The sequence below is a fragment of the Semicossyphus pulcher genome, unplaced genomic scaffold (genome assembly GCF_022749685.1).
Source record: "Semicossyphus pulcher isolate SPU_LCO1_2020_fin unplaced genomic scaffold, fSemPul1.0.p SCAF_18, whole genome shotgun sequence".
Taxonomy (NCBI): domain Eukaryota; kingdom Metazoa; phylum Chordata; class Actinopteri; order Labriformes; family Labridae; genus Semicossyphus; species Semicossyphus pulcher.
In genome coordinates this window covers 17,486,850-17,508,095 of record NW_027211691.1, presented here as the reverse complement: position 1 = coordinate 17,508,095, position 21,246 = coordinate 17,486,850, and the positions used below count along the sequence as shown (strand labels likewise).

At 42.3% G+C, this 21,246-nt stretch overlaps 1 protein-coding gene across 1 annotated transcript in view; it reads left to right on the top strand.

The window, feature by feature from the left end:
* Positions 1-21,246, top strand: part of lmbr1 (limb development membrane protein 1) — a 36,340-nt gene that overhangs the window by 4,454 nt on the left and 10,640 nt on the right. The window contains exons 4-12 of the mRNA XM_069667538.1: positions 1,222-1,361; positions 3,420-3,523; positions 9,854-9,980; positions 10,264-10,332; positions 10,442-10,506; positions 11,166-11,238; positions 16,418-16,507; positions 17,553-17,629; positions 18,129-18,206. Of these exons, the coding sequence (XP_069523639.1) occupies positions 1,222-1,361; positions 3,420-3,523; positions 9,854-9,980; positions 10,264-10,332; positions 10,442-10,506; positions 11,166-11,238; positions 16,418-16,507; positions 17,553-17,629; positions 18,129-18,206 (823 nt within the window). The remainder of the gene's footprint in view (positions 1-1,221; positions 1,362-3,419; positions 3,524-9,853; positions 9,981-10,263; positions 10,333-10,441; positions 10,507-11,165; positions 11,239-16,417; positions 16,508-17,552; positions 17,630-18,128; positions 18,207-21,246) is intronic.

The window sequence follows — 21,246 nt, the reverse complement described above, 5'->3', positions numbered from 1 at the left end:
TAATTTAAAAAATGTTTTTTTGTTCAATTACACAAATTTTTCAGATCTATTTTATCAATTGTGAGATTTTTCTAATCGCCTGCCAATTCCAATTCAGAAAAAGGATAATAAATACATTAATAACAAAAAATATATGGATAAATAAATAAATATAAAGGGAATGTTGACGTTTTATAAAATAATGAGTACAATAGCAATAATAAAAATATCTAACTTGTTATAATTAAGCAAATCTGTATGAAGACAAAGGGGCCATGTTGTTTTCACTAGTAGACCGACTTATTAGGCAAATACAGACAGTACATTTGTATAATCTTCTCCACACAGTAAGATTCAGAGGAGACAGACAGAGTCAGAGTGAAATCTGTGAATGGGGTCCAGGTGTCAGTACATTTCTGATGGGACTAACATCTGTTGTATCTAACTTTTTCTTCAGTTATTATCAAGCAGTTATTTAATTTATCCAGATAATAATCTGCAGATTATTTGATAATAACTATCCTTAAAAAACAGCCTTATTACTAATATACTAACATAAATCCAAAAGCATTGCACTAATTCACTGACTACCACTATCTACTCCGAATGTCTGACAGAACTGTGGCTGAGAGTGTCATGTTGCACTCCGTTTAGGATTACAGTACACAACACACTCAAGGGTGTCTGTTGTAGCCACACACAGAGCAGAATGGCACCTAAGGGTCCAGGCAAATAATACAAAGTGTTTCAGTTAATGAGCTCCTTTAGTGATGCGGTGAAGAGGGGATTTTGTGCTGCCCATCTCAGGACCACCGAGCAGATGGTTACTCCCCTGGGCCCAATCTGGAGGCATGCAGCATCTGCATCTCTACAAATGGCAGGCTGCTGAAACATAGCCAGTGCGTGTGTTGTGGCCTAGGAGTGGAGCAGGGGGGTTAAAGTGAGGAGACAAATGATGATTGGAAGTATAGATTGAGAAGAGCTCACTGGTAGTTACATCCAGCGCTATAAAAGTGGTTGCTGTCAATAAATAAGTAAATATCTCACATGCTTCTAAATCCTCTTCACAATATTAAAATTGCTCTTTTATAGTGTTACGTAATATGAAACTAATCCTCATGTGATTACTTCTAAATTGAATCTAATTTAAAAATGAAATTTATTGTGATTCTGCCTGTTTGTCTTTATCTTGACTCGTCCTAACACCTGTGTGTGTCTGTGTGTGTCTGATTCCATTTGCAGATTGTACTTGTGCACCTTCACCCTGGCAGTGTCGGGTGGTGCCGTCTTCCTACTGCCTTTCTCAATCATTAGTAACGAGATCCTCCTCTCCTTCCCCAAAAACTATTACATTCAGTGGCTCAATGGCTCCCTCATTCACGGTCAGTGGATCACACAGTTCATGTGTCTTTTCCTTCAGTTAAATGTGCTCTTCTCCCTTTCTGCTCTTCAAACAAAGTAAATATTGTCTAACACACTTGACATAACATTGATTGATCTTTGTTTGCTTAAATTAATGTCACAATCAGTAGATATGTTGATTAACATGCTGTACAAATTGTTGTGTGGACTAACAGTCACATAAATGGTGGCTTAAGAAACAGTTGTGTGTTAAATATTCCTCAGATACTGGGCAGAGGTTTGTCTGTGTTAGATAGCTAAAGTAATTAATTCATACAAGTATTTAAAATAGAAATATGACTTTTTTCTTACAGTTATAAATTGATAAATGCTTGATTAATATTGAATTATGTAGACATTGTAAAATTTGGCAGAGATGTATTAAGTTCAGCCGAAATTATCAAGAGAGCTGCTAAAACTTAATGATTCTATTTGAGCTCCAAGAACTACGGCTGTGTTCATTTCATAACAACGTGGGAATTTGTAATCATTCCTTGTGCTAGAACATTACTTAAAACTTAAGTACCAGCAAACTAGGGGTCTCATTTATAAATGTTGCAAAATTATAATTATTTTTGCCTTTTATGCCTTTACTGAGAGAGAGAGAGTAGACAGTGGATAGTGTCGGAAACAGGGGAAGAAAGAGTGAGGATGATGCGGCAAATAGACGAGCCTGAGGCGGCCACATCGAGGACTGTAGCCTATGTATATGGAACGTAGGACGTATACTCTGACCCATGCATTAAGAACATTTTGGAGGCAGGGGAAATTGGTGACTCAGAAGATGAGATGGTGAATTGATGCGTCTGACACATTTCATCTCATTTGATATCAAACATCAAACTTATATAGACACGTTATTATAAACACTCGAACCAGCAATGTTATTCATGCTTGCACTGTTACTCGGCCACACCATTTCATTAGCACCCTTTTTATTGTAGTGCTATAGGAAAGATTAGGCAGGAACACGTGTTCAGGGACTATGAAGAGTTCCTATGGAAAAGTCTTTAGAATTAGCAACAGCTATAAATTGTCTTTGCACGACATCAGTTTCATGTTATGTATTGGATGTATTGGAACAATGTGAAATAACATAATTCCTTTAAAATGCAATAAAATTAAACTGAGATACTCCAAAAAAGGAAAAGTATTGTTGAAGTTTCAAGCTTTGAGTTTTACTTAGAAAACTACTTCTTAAAACACAGGACTAAAGATGATATAAATAGACCGGGCTGTCCAAACTCTATGGATCTGTTTCACTTTTGCTTTGATTTAAAATGTACCTTCTTGTCTAACTCTTAAGTTATATGCAGCAAGTTTTTGTCTTAATACAGAAAGCACCACAGCATATTGAATTTTATAATGTGGCCCTCTCTTTGTTGTGTTCACAACTGGTAATGACAACTTTAAAAGAGAATAGTGGCTTTTAACAATTTAAAAGCTTTATTGTTTGAATAAAGCTTCATTCAAACATTATTGAGGGTTTTTTTTCTCAGAGAAAACTTTTTTTTTTCTTCAAACGTCACTTAATTCAAAATTGAGCAATACAAGTGATGCTGGAGAGTGCACATTGACATGCATTTCTTTGCACAGTAGAGGTCCCTGCAGGACTTGTGTTGCACTTGTCTGCTGTAGAGGCATCACAACTATTCTGAAATTCTGTATTTGTATTCCTAAAACAGGTGGTGACTTGCAGAATTTATTTTATTTATTTAACTAAAATATCAGCTCAGTTTTTAACTTTGTCATTTATGCAGACGAAGTAATACATCAGTGTCTGTGTTTACCAATAGGGTAAGGGTGTGTGGTGCTGCAACAGCCACCAGGGGGCATTAGAGTCCATGACTTGGACATGGGAGGTTTACTTGTCAGATAAAACATGGTGTTGACAACTCCCCTTACAACTACATATTATTAATTCTCAAAGGACACTTTAGAAATAATCACATTCTCACATTAAAATATTGGACTGACTGTAGACTTATAAAATATAGCTTGTGCATGTGTACCTTCTTATATGTATTTGGTCTCTGCAGGTCTGTGGAACCTGGTGTCGCTCTTCTCCAACCTTTGCCTCTTTGTCCTGATGCCCTTTGCCTATTTCTTCTTGGAATCTGAGGGATTTGCAGGATCCAAAAAGGTACATTAGCATCATTTTCATTTTGGTTCGTTGTGTTACACAAGGTCACCACTTCTAATAAAAAACAGCTTTAAGAATAAGAACGTGTCTCACTTTGCTGGGCTTCCAAAATCTGGAACAAACTGTAAAACTCTGGAGAACAGTCATCTTGAAAATCATCCAGTTTTTGTGGTGCTGGTACTTCAGTGATTTATGAACCTGGAGTTAGGGGGGAACTTTGTTTATTTTCTGTCTTTTGTGTTGATGTATTATTTTGCCTTACATGCAAGGGATTTCCTCTTAACAGCCAAAGCAGCAGCAGCAGGTGCCTAGTCCTTGCCCTCTCCCTGACTCACGCCACTGACTGTAACTGCCACCGCGGAAAGCTCATTAACCATGAAAGTCTGAATCTGGACTTCGCCCAGCGCCACATCCTGACAAACCCTTCCAATAAGGCCACGGGCTGCAAACGCTTCAACACTGCTGCATCGGCCCCACTGATTTAAAGCCTGATTCCTTGTCACCCCCTCCCCAGCCCCCTAAAATAAAACTTCAAAAGGACAGGCTAATAATCGAGTTGTAAGGCTCAGCGAACTTCCTCGTTTAATTGATTACCCCCAAAAAACGAAGGCTGGGAGCTCGTATTCCAAAAGTCCATAAAGTGGCAGCAACATGACAGCACAATAGAGCCTCGCAAAATGGAGGGGGAAAGATTTACTTTTAATACACCTCTATCCTGTGTCACAGTTTGAAACCTTTCTGGTTTATGTCCCTCCTGGCAAAAGGACATAAAAATTAGTCTGTACTGTAGTGTATCGCCAGTTCTTTTCTTCCTCAGCCCACTAATTTGTTTCGGTTGGATTTCTCTTTCGGCCCTGACGTGTAGGAAGCGGGACGCGGGCCTCTTTCTCCTTTTTGTTCTTTTTTCATTCCTGCGAGACTGTTTCTCGCTACTGATCTTCCATAAATTTGCTCAGAGGAAGCACTGTTCAGTGTTGAGCTGCACTTCTCGGTATATATTGTGTGTTTGCTATGGAAGGGGTGGAGGTGACAACCCCTGCTTTACCTTTTAAATAAAAGCGGAGCCGCCTGCAGAGTCGATCATGCGGCCAACAGCGAGAGGAATGTAAAACACAGATCCCCCTTTTTTATAATGTGATATTATCCGTCTCCTAATAACAGCATTAGAGCACAATGTCATAAGGTTTTATGTGGCATTTTAACCTCCTGGGCTAATGTTATGGCACTGCGAGGTCCTTTTGACTGCGGAAATGAAGTGAATGATGAATTTCACTGCTAACGCTCCAAGTCAGCCTTTTCATGTGGCCGTGTTTACTTTTGACGATGTACTAAAAGACGCCACCAGAATAAAGATGGAAATGTGGATGTTTTTTTTTAATGTTAACTGTTCACCTCTTCAGAGGCTCTGTCACCTCGGTGATTAATAGTTTCACAAATTGTCCAAATTGTGGATGTATCAGAGCGACTTAGGCTCTTGATGTCAGATGTTATGATCCGGCTTTATTTGCTGCTGTAAAATGTCTCCCACTTTTACTGCTGTGTTCTCAAATCTTTGCATCACTGAGGCCGCTAAAGGTCGGCGTGTGGTTCAGGTCTTTTGGTTCTGATCATGTTGTGCCACTCTTAGTTTTTGCTGTTGCGTCTTGCATGAAAAGCAGCCTTCAAAGGGACGCATTAGGTGTTGTTTGGAAGCTTTTAAGCCCAGTTTAGGGCCCTTTAAAGCCCACTTTAGCATTAATTTCACTTAGCTGTTATAGTTGTCTTCACTCTACCAGTAGATGGCATTAGAATGATAAGAGCTGCATCCTTATTAAGATGATCAGTGTGCTCTGACAGCCTTTGTTCAGACTTCTATTTATATCTTAAGTCTGCATAATAGTTGTACATAGAGAGTGGTATATTGAAGCTATATTAACTCACAAACTATTAGATCAAGGTACAGATTGATGACCTGTTCTGGTCTGTTTGTAGTGTAATCTAATCTTACTTTCTTAAGCTATAATGATTGTATTAAACGAGTTACTAACAACTATTGTTAAAAAAACTATGCAGAACTTCCTTTTATTTTTTTAAATGTTAGGTTTTCTAGAATTAGTTTTTCGCATTAAGAAACAATATAAATAGTGTAAAGAACGCTCTGCAGTGAATAGTCCTCTGAAATGTGTTTGATCCTGAAACGAGTTGGAACGAGTCTGACCCCCCGACTGACCCAGCGAAGGGCCAACAGGTTTCATCTGGTAGTTAAAGAAACTCCTCATCAATCTCATCCTAAGCCCTAACCCGCCAATGATGAGAAGTGTGTTTATTGTGGAGGGAGAGGAGGGGAGGTGGGGGAGAGAGAGAGAGAGAGAGAGAAAACGTCTCGCCGAGCAAACCCCGCGTGGTGTTACTAAGATACTCGTCTTTGTTGGAGCTCCACAATGGGGGCCTGGATATTTATTTCAAATCTCCTGCACATGCAGACATTTTTCCCAGGCCTTCTTTCGGGCAGGGCCAGCCGGAGAATATAAAGTGGTGTTTACATACCTTCCTTTAAGGTCACAATGTCTCCCTAAAGCTGCCTGTTACAATGTTCGTTGCCATGGCAACATATTAGTTCGAGCTGGGAATTTAAAAAGGAACAAGCGAGTTGCTCAGGATTTCTTTTTTTACGCGCCTCTCGTGACTCAGTTTTTCTAAACTAAGTGAGAACTTCTGAAGCGCAGCTCATTTTCCGACACAAGTATTCACTTTTTTTTCTTGATTTTAAAGCATGTTAACTGAATTACTACAGCTCATTTATTTAACTCAAAGTAGGGAGGACTATTATCCTTATAGGCTACTAGGTTCTAATCTTCTGCTTTTACAGTCATTCATTCTTTGAAGACGCATCAGTCTGACACCTCTCTGTAACCAGAACAAGCTGTGGTCACTGTAGGATGTCAAATAAAACTCTGCAAACATCAGAAAGTACTGAAGCTACTTCCTTCATTTAATCTCTTTGAGTTTTCTGACTCATCTGGGGAATCAGTCGTGAAACCAGCAGGGAAACCGGACGTTTAATTCACATCCCAAAAACCAAGTTACTAAACTTTAATCAATGTTTTTTTTTCTCCTTTTTCCCGCCTTCTTTCGGTTTGAACCATACGACGTGATGCCGATCGTGTTCAGCGGCTTCGTGTCATCAGTGCTTTATTAAGAAGCCGTATTAAGAGTCTTTAGAAGTTGATTGTGCAGCTTTACAGGGGAGTGTCCCTCTCCTCTGCTTTCTGTCTCTGACACGGTCATTGCGCTGCGGCCGACCGGTTGAAGGATACACTAATAAGGTCCCTGGGCATCTGGCACGTCTTTAGCAAAGAGGGCAGCCCTTTTTGCTAGGTAGGGGGGAAAAAAAGGACCCTGCCCCCTCCCTCGGTTATTACACTCTTGGCCCTTGTTCCACACGCCCCTGACAGTGAGCAGAAGGATGGTCTGCGGGATGATCTCTGCCACCGCCTGCTGACCTGCTAAGGATTGATGGCGGCAACTAGGAAGCTCCTGCATGACCTAACTCTCCTCCTTTTGTCTGATTTCTTTCTCTCTCTCTCTCTCTCTCCCCCAACAACATCCAAAAATCATCTCTCTCTCACACTTTCAGAGGTGAACTCTCTGCTGGATTCACCGGCCGTAGCACTACATCAAAGACGGTGAACCAGATTGGGCTTTAGTTTTTCTGCAGCACAAGCTAGGCGGGAAAAAAAAAAGAAGCTTGTGAACTGTTTCCAGGCCCTCTGCGGCTTTGTGTAATTGGGTGGATTTAGAGGTTGATTTACTCGGCTGGTCCTGTGTGTGTGTGTGTGTGTGTGTGTGTGTGTGTGTGTGTGTGTGTGTGTGTGTGTGTGTGTGTGTGCGTGTGCGTACGTGAATTCATGCATGTTTGTTTGCTGCTGCATATGAAGCGGTTACTTTCCCTCTCTGGCCACTACACGCTTCCATTTCTTGGAAGTCTCTCCAGCCTTGTTCGAGCATAGCTGCAGTTAAGCAGCCCCTCACTCGATGTCGGTGTGAGGATCAGGGGATGCTGAATATTTCAGAGCTGCTATATTTAGAGGTAGTTACACATTTAGAATGGCAAGAATAGAAACTTTCAGCGGGCGCTCTGGATGCCAAGGCTCAGGTCTTTTTCTTTTTTTGCTGCCTTCCTTCACCAGTTGACAGTTTTATCTCTGATCAGTGATAATAGGTTAGTTGGATTCTCCTATTTTTATACCATATTCACCCTTCTCTACCTTTGTGATGGAAACAAAGGGCTTTATTCTATTGCAGTAATAGGTAAGACTTTCAGTGTGCTAAGTCATGCATGTGGACCGATCAATGAGACCAGCGTCCTCTTTCTCCTGCACGGTCAAATCACGTCTGACGCAGAGGATTGTTCTTCCAGCGAGCCAGGGATGATAGTAAGGGAGGTGACAAGCATTGCCTTTGCCCTAAATGATCTGAATGGGTAATGATTTGAGTCTTATAAATGATTGAGCGACCTATCTAAAGGGAATACACCTTCAGCATGGCATGGGCAGCCTGTTAAGGTGGACTGGTGCGCTTGAGCGGACGCACGTCCCGCCTCTGGCTCCCGCTCGTCCTGATGCATCCTTAAGAGAGCGCGTGTGGGACGTGGCTCAAGTCCCTGAAAGCATTCCTCTCTCACCTCTCTTACCTCCGGGGAATGAGATGCGCTCAGACGTTGACTCCTCTCCTCCACCAGTCTCTCTCTCTGTTGTTCTCTCTCTTTATTTCTTCTCTATCCATTTCTCTCTCCTCTCCTGCTCTCGGTGTTTTCCCCACTGCCCAGTCGAGCTATTGCAGAAAGCATCTAGTGAACTCTGTGTGCAGAAGAGCATGAGGCCGTCAGCAAAATGTAATGTCTGTGTCAGATTTGTGGCTATATTACTCTTTAATTTTACTGTATTGATCTTCATTGAGTGGGGGGTTTATGGCATCAGTAACTATGTGTATACGGGTCCGTTAAGGTATGTTATCACTGTGATGTATGTCTTAATTTTATATATTCAGTCAAAATAAGACCCGATCAAACATTACCTGTCGAGTGGCTGCAGTGTCCACCGTGGCCACACTGGGGCACTCCAGACCCTGCCCACTTCTCCTCCCTGTTGTGCTAGAAAATTCCACAATCACTCACTGAGGCTTTTCCATAAAATCACCGTAAGAGGAGGCGAGAGGCGAGAGATTGCTCAGTAATAGCGAAAGGATGCTGCAGGGGACTTTCGAACTGAGTGGTTTGGTGATCATGTGCAGACATTAAAAATGTCTGTGAGCCATGAAGGTCTGTATGCTGTTTGTCAGAAAGATGTCTGCAAAAGAGACAACAGCGAGTCAATAAGGAAGGAATATATATTAGTTTGCATGGAAGAGAAGTACGGCAGAAGCTAAAGGACAGGTGGTTTGGATGTGAAGTTAGAGCTGTGTTGGGAAAAAACGAAGCCTTGTCTGATTTAATCTGCACAATTGAAACCATTTCCATTCTCTACAGCCACTTGATTAACAGGGGCGACTTTCAAAGAGAGACCTCCTTCATCTACCTGTTGGCAAATACTGAACAGCAACCGCACAGCCATTATGTTAGCTGGTAACAAATTGCTCATATGTGCCTAATTTAAGCAGCTCTCCAAAGGCAGAGAGCCCTTGTTATCCCGCGCCTGGTAGCCGAGCTGACATGTGTATGAGAGAGCCTATCTATCTCACAGTGCTAGACAGCTCGGCTCTCCAGCAGGGGGGGAAATGGAAACTGTGTGAACAGGTAGAGGAGGACTTTATTAACCACTCAGCAGTTTGTGACCCGGAAAACCCAAATTACCCCAAAACCCTCTCGTCTGCACGGCCCGGGACACGACCGTGGTGCTAAGGGAGCGACTAATCTGCCCCAGATGGGAGGCCTGCTCTTGATCGCAGACAGTAGCTGGCCCAGCCAGGCTTCATGCTCCTTCGAGCACCCCCCCGCTCCCCTCCTTACCCTTTTTAATTTCACCTCTGCAACCACCAGCCCCGGTTAGAGCCACTTTATAGACCACAATATGTGTGTATAAAAGAGCTGTTTTACACAGGAATCTGTGGGAGCGTTTATGTCATGTTTGTGTGCTGTGAATGGAAATGATGGTGTTTAATATGAGTGAGACAGGATGCAGGAGGAGGAGGGACATGTCTTGTAAATGACTCCTGATTTGTGTTTAAAAGTTTGATGTGGGAAATATAGACTCCTGGCTTTTTTGCACATTTGTTTATATAACATCCTTATGTTTTATATACTGTATTAGCCTTGTCTGATTAGATCTCTCCTCTGTGCCCTTTTCCTGTCAGGGCATTAAGGCACGCATTTTGGAGACCTTTGTGATGCTCTTCCTGCTGGCTTTACTCATCCTGGGCATTGTGTGGGTGGCTTCAGCACTCATTGACAATGATGCAGCCAGTATGGAGTCACTCTACGGTACGTTTTTAAAGCATTCTGTGACATTTATTTTTCTCTCATTATTAAGAGACACTTGGTATTTATGAGAAATAGTTCAACATTTTTGAAGATACACTTGTTTGGAAGATGCACTGTTTTTTTGCTATATGTTTGTGCGTGTAGCATGAGCTGCAAGCTGTTTGTTTAGTCCCTTAACAAATAATGCAGAAGAGACAAATTGTTGTTGTGCATGGAGTTTAAACAGTTTCTTGTTTATTTTCTACCTTTTTTTTCAAATATATTTTCAATATTTTTTCTGCAGATCTTTGGGAATTTTACCTACCATACCTCTACTCCTGCATATCACTGATGGGAGGACTGCTGTTACTCAGTAAGCCATTTAATTTCTTCTCATATGTCCAGAAAAAAAACAAAAATATATCGGTTGATTAAAGTAACATCAATCAAGCTGATCACCTTGTTTTCTGTCTCATTTGTAGTGTGCACTCCTGTGGGATTGTCCAGGATGTTCAGCGTCATGGGCCAGTTACTAGTGAAGCCAACAGTAAGTGATATTAAGCAATAAGCAATATTTATAGTTCAGTTAAAGCTGCTGTGAGGGACTTTCTGTTTGTGTTGATTTTGGCGCCCCCTGTGGACAAAGCAGTACCTCTTATCTGTGTGCTGATTTTGTCCTGTACATGCTTAAGTGGTGGTTTTTAACAATAAATCTCACCCTGCTATCTTTAACAGTCATATGTATCGCTCACTTTAAAGTTTTGCCCTGAAAAATGTAAACAAAGGCAGCATGCAGTTAAACGCTTCGTCTGACACCAACCCCCCCCCCCGGCAGCAGTTTCAGGCATTCAAAATAACTAAATAGAAATAATCAATCTCCTCGCTGATGGTCTGGTTTGCTTTTGTAGCTCATAAAGAGTAATCAGAAACAATTTCAGTCTGTTTCATAACCATTAAAAAACTCCTCACAGGAGCTTTAAGTACAAATTTAAAGCTAGAAGTTTATTTTAAACACACAGTTGAACCTGAAACTTAAAGCCACGCTGCTCCTCCAATCTTAATCTGTTTCACTCGGCCACTTAGAAGTGCGACAGAGGACTACAAATACATCACCAACTCATCCTCCCATCTGCCATCTCTCCAGTCCCACTTTGGGCCTAATTATAACCCATTTCATCTCTTCCTCCTCTGCTCCCTCCCCTTTAGATCCTGGAGGACCTGGATGAGCAGATTTACTGCATCCATTTGCAGGAGGAAGCCCTTCAGAGGAGATTAAACGGTATGTCTGTGGGAGACGTGTTGGCACATTATAGGAGAGGAGAGGGGTTGACTGCCCTATTGGGTGTGATGGAGCACGCCACACTGGAATCAATTAGCATTGAAAATTCAGCCGTGCACACACACACACCTCACACACAGATAGACATACACAGACACCAGTAGAAAAATCCACACACCCGACACTGGCCTTTCCCCACCACTGTCTTACTCTCGTAACTTTCTTTTAAAGGGTGAAGCGGCCACCGCGGCCAGGACCATATTTTACGTTAAGGAAGTTTTTAAGGATCCATTTAAGACACTGCAGAGCCACTGTCACTGCAGGCGAAATGATTGCCTCATTTAATGTGAGGCCTAGAATGGCAGCCCGGGTAATAGGATGGAAATGAAATCTTTTATAAGAACTTTTGGCTCGGTCCTGTGGACATTAAAGCGACTTTTCAGTGACTCCTGAAAAGGAGACCAGGAGCCTCGTGCTTTTCTTGGACTCAAAGGAAAAGTTTAAAGAGTTTAAGGTTGTTGAAGACGTTATTTTTTCAGCCTGCATTTCCAGACCTCTGTGTTCCCAAATTCCTTGTTTGGCGTTCTTAAAAAGCAGGAAGTATTCAGGCCGAGTTCCAAAAGCTACTTTAATATTAACTCAAGCACGCAACCGAGAGTACAGATGCGAGTGAAGGAAGGGGATGAGCGTCCTTTCAAACCAGGGTGGTAAGGGAGATGGCTTCCTGATAATGGGCATGTTTTCGAATGGTACGCCGGTCACCTCCATAGACTGCCACCAATGCGTATGGTTCCTTAGGGCTCATTCCACACTCCCCCGCTTTGAAGTTACTGATAGAATAATTGTAATCTGTTCCTTATCATCTGCGACAGTGTTTGATCTTTACAAGTCTCTGTGAGGCCAAAAAAATGGTCAACAACTTCATGTGTGCTCTGAGGCCTGAGCTGCAATCCTCTTTAGCCTGTAAAAAAAAAAGGCGGGAATTAGAGGCTAAGAAGGACATGAATGTTTTTATGCACATACTGTATGTACATTCACACACTCAGCCTTCACACACACTCTAAAGGCCAGAGTGGCGTTCCTTTGATCTGCAGAGAGCGCTGAGCAGACGTCAGTTCAGGAACAGTTCACAGGACACACTCCAGAGGCGAGCAATGTTGTCTCCTTGCTTCACCTGTGTCCGCTCTGCATGCAGCTCCTCCAGCAGATTATCCTCTTACCCAGTTTGTGTTTGTAGATGTGCGCTGTTGAGCCACATCAGTTGATGCATCAGCGTTTATTTACACATCTGGCGCTTTGTTGTGCTCCCTGTACATGTAATTGCCCATTTGTAATGATAGCGTTGATATTTTTAAATTTTGCAGATCAGAAGGTAATGGCTTAAATCGGCTGATTGAACATGTTTGACTGTTTGCTTTGTCCAGAGTATAATGGGGCTAATATGTTTAGAGTCATGCCCCTTGGACTGTCAGATAAACATTTAACTTCTGAGGAATATTTTTAACAAGTTTCTTACTCACTGTTATTCATCCTGTCTGATCCACATGAAGCCTGGTAGTGGTTGTGTTGGCCGAATTCTGTGGAGAATTTAAACTTAGTTAACATGAGACCCGAAACAATTAAGGATCAGCTGCATTGCACCCAGTAGGACTGCTTGATTATGGCGTAAATCAGTCAATATTGGGTACACAATTATTTAACACAGTAGTAAAATGTGGTTGTTACAAGACAATATATTGTAATATATATTTTAGGGGTGGGACAAAATATCTATACGTCAGTATATCATCGTCCTGACTCGTGCGATACAATAATCGATTGGCTGATGCTAAATACCGATATTTTAACTTACAAACATACGGCACTCTTAACAGATTTCCCTGCCATTTTGACTCACCACGTCACTACTTCATGACTCCTCACGGTGGCGCTTATGACATGAATGAGGGTAACGTGAATGTAAATGAGTTGGCCAAAGAAGAAGTTAATCAGATGACATATTGTTATATGATTATCTTGCAATAAATCAGTTATCGCAGAATTGCTCTGTCGGGATATCATCGTTATCGCGGGCCACGTATCGTATCGTATTGTAAGTTACCCTGAGATTCTCACCCCCATGATATATATTATTCAATTCAGGGGCCTGCAATCATTATGAGACATTATCAAATGCCATTCATTACAATTATATTAACTCACAAGAAATGAAATATGGTTTAGCAAATTTGTTAGTGTTGTCAAAGACAAAACACGGCAATCTGGACAATAAGATAATACAGTGTGCCTGAAGCAATGTGAATGCAGTTAGGGTTTTTAATTAAGTCACTATTAATGTAAAGGGTGTGCTGGATTAATGATACACAAGACAAAACAAGTGCATCATTGTGAAACAGAATTTGGCAAAAAATAACCGTTTTATCTTGATTATAGTTTTCGTAAATGTTGGAAGCCAGAGCTTAATTGAAAAAGAATATACAGTAGATTACTCCCCAACTGAAAACTTCTGAAAGAATAATGATACACAATGTCATTAGCTGAGCATTATCTAAAGATGGATAGAAAGTTCCAGGAAAATAAAGAAACAATTGAAAAATCAAATCAGTACCTTGTGAAGAACCGTGGTGATGAAGTCACTGCTGGAGGAACTTTGCTGCATCTCTTATTTGCTTAGAAGAGATTGTTAAAGCACAGTCCAGTAACCTGACTACACAAGTGTTCTGCAGTACAGGCATGGTGGCATTCACACCTGTCCACGCTGCCCTCTCAAACCCTAATCTGCTGATAGCAGAGCAACAGAGTGCCGGTCCAGATGCTATGCGGCACGATGACCTTGCCGGTGCCTCTGATGCCTCAGCGTGGTGTTTAGCATATGTGTGGATGACGTAATTTTTCGACTGTGGTGAAGGTTGGAGAGGATACGTTGAATTACTCCGGGCCCTCCTGGCTGCCAGAAGCCTCACTCAGCATCTCTGCCGCGCTGTAATTCAGCCCTTTACTTGATGCTGCCAGCAGAAGGAGAGAAGGATATATTTAACTTCAGTCTGGAGGAGTGATGTCATCGAAGATACTGCAGTTGAATTCTCACCGTTTCCCTCTGCAGCCTGAAACAAGTGATGATATTGTTCTTTGTTTTAGTTTGTTCGCCTATTTTTCATGACTTTTACAAGCCTGCTATTCATGTGATCAATGATTTATCAGCCTCAGTGAAGGGTAGGCTCATGTTATGCAAAAAGGTGATGGATTAATTTACTTGCGGCTGAGCAGACTTGGCTTCCCCGAGGCATTGCTCGGTTCGTCTGTGGAGCAAAAGAGTGCTTGAACTGTCCGTGACATTTCCTGTTGTGTTGTGACTGCATTAGCTCGGAGGGTTCAAACTTTCCCCTCTTTAGATCCGGGGACAGGTATCTGCGAGGGCACAGACACACTGCTTACTCTCTCTCTCTCCCCGTCTCGCTCTCTCCTTTCGCCTACTTACAGCCATCCAGACAGGGCGTGTCATAATAACAGAGGGAAGAAAACGGTTTGATCAAAGTGATTGGTCCGTCACTCCTGTAACAAAGATGAAAGATGGTATTTTTATTGCACGCTAGTAACGGTGTAACACTGAACTAATTGGTCTTGATCTGCCAATCACCCCAGGGGATGCAAATGGATACTCTTCCACTTTGGCTCCACGGGGCCTCTATGCTAGTGCGTCAACCTGGAAGGAAAACAGAGTAAAATAGATAAATTAGCCTTAAATGAGCCGGCCTTGTGGTTTTCCTGGAGAATCCCTTGCTGTCTTCTCCAGCCCACTCGACCAGTCGTGGCATGTGCGAGACAGCTCCTGACACAAGAGATTATTTTTACTTGTTTGAGATCACATTTGTTATGTTCGGAGAGGGATCGCTTGTTTTGATGGGATTTCTTAATAAAGATAAGTCAAATACCATAAAACAAATACAGTGAGGAGTTAACATCCTCTTAATTAAGACATCATCCTTTGTTTTTTTTATCTGATTTGATGTTTCCGCTGCTTGAGAAATGAAAACACTGCTTTCAAACTGAATTTTATGTGGTCTGAAAGATGCAGTACACTGATGCAGAAGTGGTGCTTATCTGATTACAGAAATAGTTTGTGATTCTGCTTTTTTTATAATTGATTGCAGTTGTTTAATCAGGCAAAAAATGACAAAAAAAATATCCAGTTCAAACTCCTCAATTTTTCTTTTTCTTTGTGTTTTCTGGCATTTTCAATCAACAACAAGAAAAATTATGGGCTTTTTGACATTCTGATGTATTCCTTCTCTGGAAAAATGTGTCTTCAAAAATATTTGTTCCCTGTGTCACCTACATGTAAAATGTAAACAAGCACATGACGCGGCTGCCGTCACAGATCATATCGGCGGGGTTATCACCTTGCGTGGTTTATAAGTGTGAGAGTATTGCAGTTATTAACAGCACCTCGTCCCGGTATAACAGTGCAGACACACTGAAAGCGAACTCACATGGCCCGATTCATTCTGAATTGCAAGTGGCCAATTCGCTGCTCAAAGCATGCTGGGATACCTAGCGACACGAACCAGGCAAGTGGCGCCACTTTTAAACAGCTTTTCTCCCTCATTCTGTCATGATCATGCGTTTAAAGAAAATGATGCGAGTTTAGGCGAATTGGTCGCCTGCAGTGGGTCCGCGGTTATTAGCGGCACCTCGTCCCGGTGCTCGTTAACATTGTGGCTGAATAAACGAACTGTTCACGGAGCGGAAGTGCCGCGGAGTGTTTACTTTTGGCGGCTACACCAGCAGCGCACACACGGCATGAGTTTTGTGTGCTGACAGGAAGTAGGAGACTGTGAGCTTTTCGTCGTCCAGTCGAGTTACCGCCACAGAGCTGATCACACTGATGAAACATACATTTGAACATCGTCACTCAACCTGAACTCTCTCTACTTTTTCATGCAGCTGTCAGAGTCGCTGAATATGGCTGAACTAAGTGTTAAAATCAGGAGAGAGATTTTGTTTTGTCAGATGAAAATAGACTTGAAAGTCCCAAATAATAACAAGTATGAATTATTGTTTATATGTATGAAAAATCGCAATAAATGTGGCAGAACAAAAAGCTGTTGTTGCTATGTTTTTCAGTATCACGCAGCCCTACAACATGTGTCATTAACTTTAATGGTTTCTGTCTCTGCAGGATCGTCCACATACGCTTACACTCGAGGAAGCTTTGCTCACCAGCTCAATAAGGAACTGGACAACGTCAGGAATCATAGGAATAAATTGGGTAAGTATTTGTACTCCGTGACAGGGCTGAAATATTTTGTCTTGAGACCTTGAATTGCCTCGGAAATAAATGCCAAGAAGTTTGCTTTTTGCATATTGCTGACAGGCGGCCGCTTTCTTCCCGTCTGCCTTAATTTCTTAATTTGGACTTGGACCAGAACTGCCTGATAATTTTCCATCCATTTTAGGATATTATAAATGAGGCCTGAGCCTTTTGGGGAGCCGGGTGGGGGTGGGGGGAGGAGGGGCACAAAGGCACTTAGGATATTGGACAAGATGCAAACTTTATATTGTAGCAAGCCTTTTAGTGATGTCATTAATTTAGAAGGATGGTGCATATAAAGTGCACTTGGCAAACTTCTCGGGCAGGCAGGGTGGGTGCACTTTGAGAATAAGGAGGACTAACAAGGTTGGAAATGGAGAAAGAAAGTCAATATGGCAAGGACTGGAGGGCAGTCAGATACACATAGTGAGTAAGGGGGGTGAGGATGTCCATAAGAGAAGATAAAGTGCAGTCAGTTCATAGTAAAGTCTGTCAGCACCGTCTACAAACATGACGGATGAGCTGTTAAAATAAGAGGAAGATGGAAGATATAAACTCCTACTTTCATCTGGTTTGGACACACACACACACACACACACACACACAATCTGACCAAAATATAAATCACAGAACTCATTTTGATGCTTTTCTTTTCATCCAGGATTTATTATTGTTTCCACTAATTAAGGCGATGACGAGTGTGGCTAATTAAAGAGGAAGAGCATTATTTTTAAAGGTTATGATATGGGTGTTACCTGGAGGGGGTGGTTTCGATGAGAGGTGAGATAGTGTTTGATACACACATTTGTGATGTGTTTTACCGAACCCACCTGTACAACCCCGGTAAATAAAGCCACAGGGCTTGAGGTTGTTTTGATGAACATATTAATTAACCGACAGTGGTCTGTAGAGGGGGAGTTCAGCTCGTCTCTGGATCTTGTTATTAAAAAGCTGCTTGTCGTAAATTTCTTCGGATTAATAATGTCACATTTGTCTCATTCAGAGAGAAGAAAGAAAGCATCAGGTTGGGAGAAGAACTTGCTGTATCCCATAGTGATGCTGATCCTGCTCTCAGGAACGGTGAGTGACCTATCATTAAGCTCAAACTGTTTACTCATGGCGTGTTCAGCCTGGCAGGTGGCCACGGGGACTAACACCCTACACCTCAAACCCCATCCTCTGACAGCTTCCCCACGTAGTCTGGGTGTGGAAACTACTTTTGTTTAATAGCTGTTTAAGACAATGCTGAATAGCCACCTGCAACAACTGTGATTTTCAACAGATTATAGTGTGGGAACACTGTTTATGCCGTCTGATATCGTTGTATAAGGCGGAAAAAGGGCCATGTGAGAGGCATGGCACGTGCACCGAACAACCCCCACATTGTTCAGGCTTTAGAAAGCTTAATGTTGGAACAGTTTACAATCACAAGGTGGTTATTATGCATAACCATTCTTACGGATCAGCCAGGCCCCAACAATTCAATTATATCATGAAGCCGGATACTATGAGGATTAGATCAATCTTTTTATAACCATGTCATGTGTAAACAAATCTTTACCTTCCTCTCCGTCTGCAGACAATCTCCGTTCTTATGGTGGCATTCAATATCCTCTACCTTCTCGTGGATGAGACTGCCATGCCCAAGGGATCCACAGTAAGCCTACATTTCAACCCTCCCCTCCCACACACACACACCCAGACTGTAAACTGCAGAAGAGCCTGACTATCAGACCTGCCATGTTCCTGGCGGTGACATAAATCAAATTCCGGATATGCCCAGATGCATGTTGGAATAAAAGGCCCGAGCAGATGTTAATCAGACCCCAACCTTGTGCCCCTGGTTTTGTTTTGGAAGCTCATTGAAAGTCATTTCACAGCCGTGTGCGGATTCAATGAGCTCGCTACGTGTCTCAAGTCCACACTGTGTGAATAAGCTGCTTTTCCTCCCTCCTGCAGCGGTAGACAGGGCCAGGTAGAGGGCTCTCACTGTGAGGCAAACTGACAGAGATTCTCATCTCCGCCTAACATGCAATGTGTTTTAAGCTCTCCTTATCTCATCTCATCTCCTCTGCAGTGACAGAGGGCCGCGTGTGTGTGTGCGTGTGTGCGTTTGTGGTTGCATTCTTGTCTGAGAGGGGGGCAACATAATGTATCCTATTTCTCCCTCATTTCATTTCTCGTCTCGCGGGCATCTGACAGAGCTGCCCTCGACATTCCAATTATTTTATTGAGCAGAGATGTTTTCTTTGGCATGACACATTGCAGAAAATCCCCCAAATTACACTTGTCATGCAGCTTGAAGCTGTCCTCCCTGACAGTGTGGCCCCACTAAATGGTTTACGCGTTTGTTGAGCTGGATGGATGCCACACCTCTGATCTCAGAGCGCTACGAGGGGCGGGGGGAAGGTCTCGTCCTCCAAAACAATCGATACTGATATGATATCCATCTATTCACCCCGTTAACCCTGCCCTCCAACTCTCTAAGTCTCTGCCCCTCTAGCACAGAAATTCCCCCGCAGTTACCCGCACACTGTGGAAGGAGATAAGCACAGAGGGGAGAGAGTGATATAAAGAAGTGTAGAAAGCGGCCGGGCTGAGGTCTGGAGGAGGTACTGCTGGAGGAAAGAGACTCAGACTGTGGGAAAGTCAAATGAGGCCCCGACGCGCTGATTGTTATGGGGGGAGCGCACAATGGAAGTGCCCTGTCAATGTTTGTCTTCCCTTCCCTCTAAGCATCCCGCCGTAGTCTTTAGCATACTGAGCAGTTGCCTTTTACACAGCAGAGGATGGAGGTGAAGGATGATGAGCGCAGACGAAGGGAGAGAGCAGGGAGGAGAAGCAGGTGGATGGAGATTAGAATGCAGAGTAGAAACAACAAGAAGGGGAGGAGGAGGATGCAGAGGAGGGGAACCGGAGCCGCCTCTGTCAAAGGACACGGTGTTTTACAGCTTGATGAACAAGCACTAAGAGGGACCAATAAAATAGTTACTGCGGGCCCTTCTCTTTGGTCGCCGCCACACTTGACACTGTATTTTGTAAAATGGACCATTAGGTGCAACTGGACGGCAATTTTCACCTCACTAAACCTGCCTTCTCTAAACACACACAAACTCACAGGGAACAACTTCAGGCGTGCATACTGAGGCTATGACCTCTGAACTTTTGTTAATAAGTGAGTGTAAAAATGAAAATATCTAATCTGGCCATGATAAAAAGATGTGAATTAATCTTAAAATCCAGTAAGGTTAGCAGAGCAAGAGGGGAACATTAATTCCCATTTAGGGTGAGACATCTCAACATCACACGTCTCATTTTTATTTCAAAATAATGAAGAGAAACTGATCCCTGAAATGAAGACTGATTTGACAGGATGGTCTTTCAGTGAGAACGAATGCACCACTGGGACTACTGTTGTTCCACTCTTTGCACATTAAATGTCCGTGGCTCTACAGCTTAAAAAAATGAGATAAATGATGTCATTTTTATGGCAAGATGAAGGGGAATTAAATACATGGCCAAAAGTAAAGAAAGCATAACTCATCGCTTTAATTACTTAAATGTTTAAAGATACAGCTACAATATGGGTGGACATCCAGTGGGACATTTATTAATGAATAGATTAATAGTTGTGTGTACTGTTAGAGTGACTGAGAATTAAATTAATGACCAGGTATTCAATAAACTGATCAATTATGGAAGGTCTTTGGGATAAACACTTTACTGTTAACCTGCTGATGTGCACTGATGTCCGTATTAACTGGACATTAAAGGGGGGTATTATGCTAATTTCAAGCTTCATATTTCACTCTGTGATCCCTGTGGAGTAGCTTAGCATAGAAAAATTAGCAGTTTTCTCACACTGGTGCTCTGTGCAGGCCCTCACACAGCCTCTGCCTGAAACGACTCAGTCAGCTCTGTCCCTTTTAAGAAACACCACCCCTACAAGCCAGCTTTCTTCTGATTGGCCAGCTCTCCGAAGCCTTCTGAGGCTGCACTTTGTGACATCACAAAAACTGTGTGAAACCTGGCGTTCACAGCAGACTGAGCTGAGAAGCCTGGGGATTACTCCAACATACTTTTACCTACAGATTTGAAACTTCACCCACGTTTAGTCTGGACATCCAACATTATATACAGTATATGTCTTAAAATGTGAAACAGCATAATACCCCCTCTTTAAACAACTGTCTTTATGATGGTCTTACTGGCTGTAGTATGTTGGTATCTACTCATTTATTCAGGCACTTTAAGAACCCTGAATTTAATAGCACTTCTATGTATTATATTTACTGTATTTTCATGACTGCTTCTTTTACCGACTCATTAGAGACGTGGTAGCTCGGGGGGAATATCTGGTATACAATAAGTGGATATTAAGGGTTTATAGGGGGCTACAGTGGAAAAAAGTAACATGAAATATTAAATGAAAGTATAATGATATTCTTTGTCACCTTTGCTTTCTATGTTTAAGGACATTAAGTTTAAAAAAAAAAGTGTCGATTACTTTCTGGACCCACCTGAGGTCAAACGGTCATCTGCAGGCTAATACACAGTGTTGACCTTTCACTGTGCAGGTATTGCAAGGTGCTAATCTTACAAGCAACAAATGCAACGTGTCTGCTGAAAGAGTCCTAGCAGGCAGCACAGACTAATCTACCAGCCCCCCCCGTCCACACACACACGCAGACCCCTCC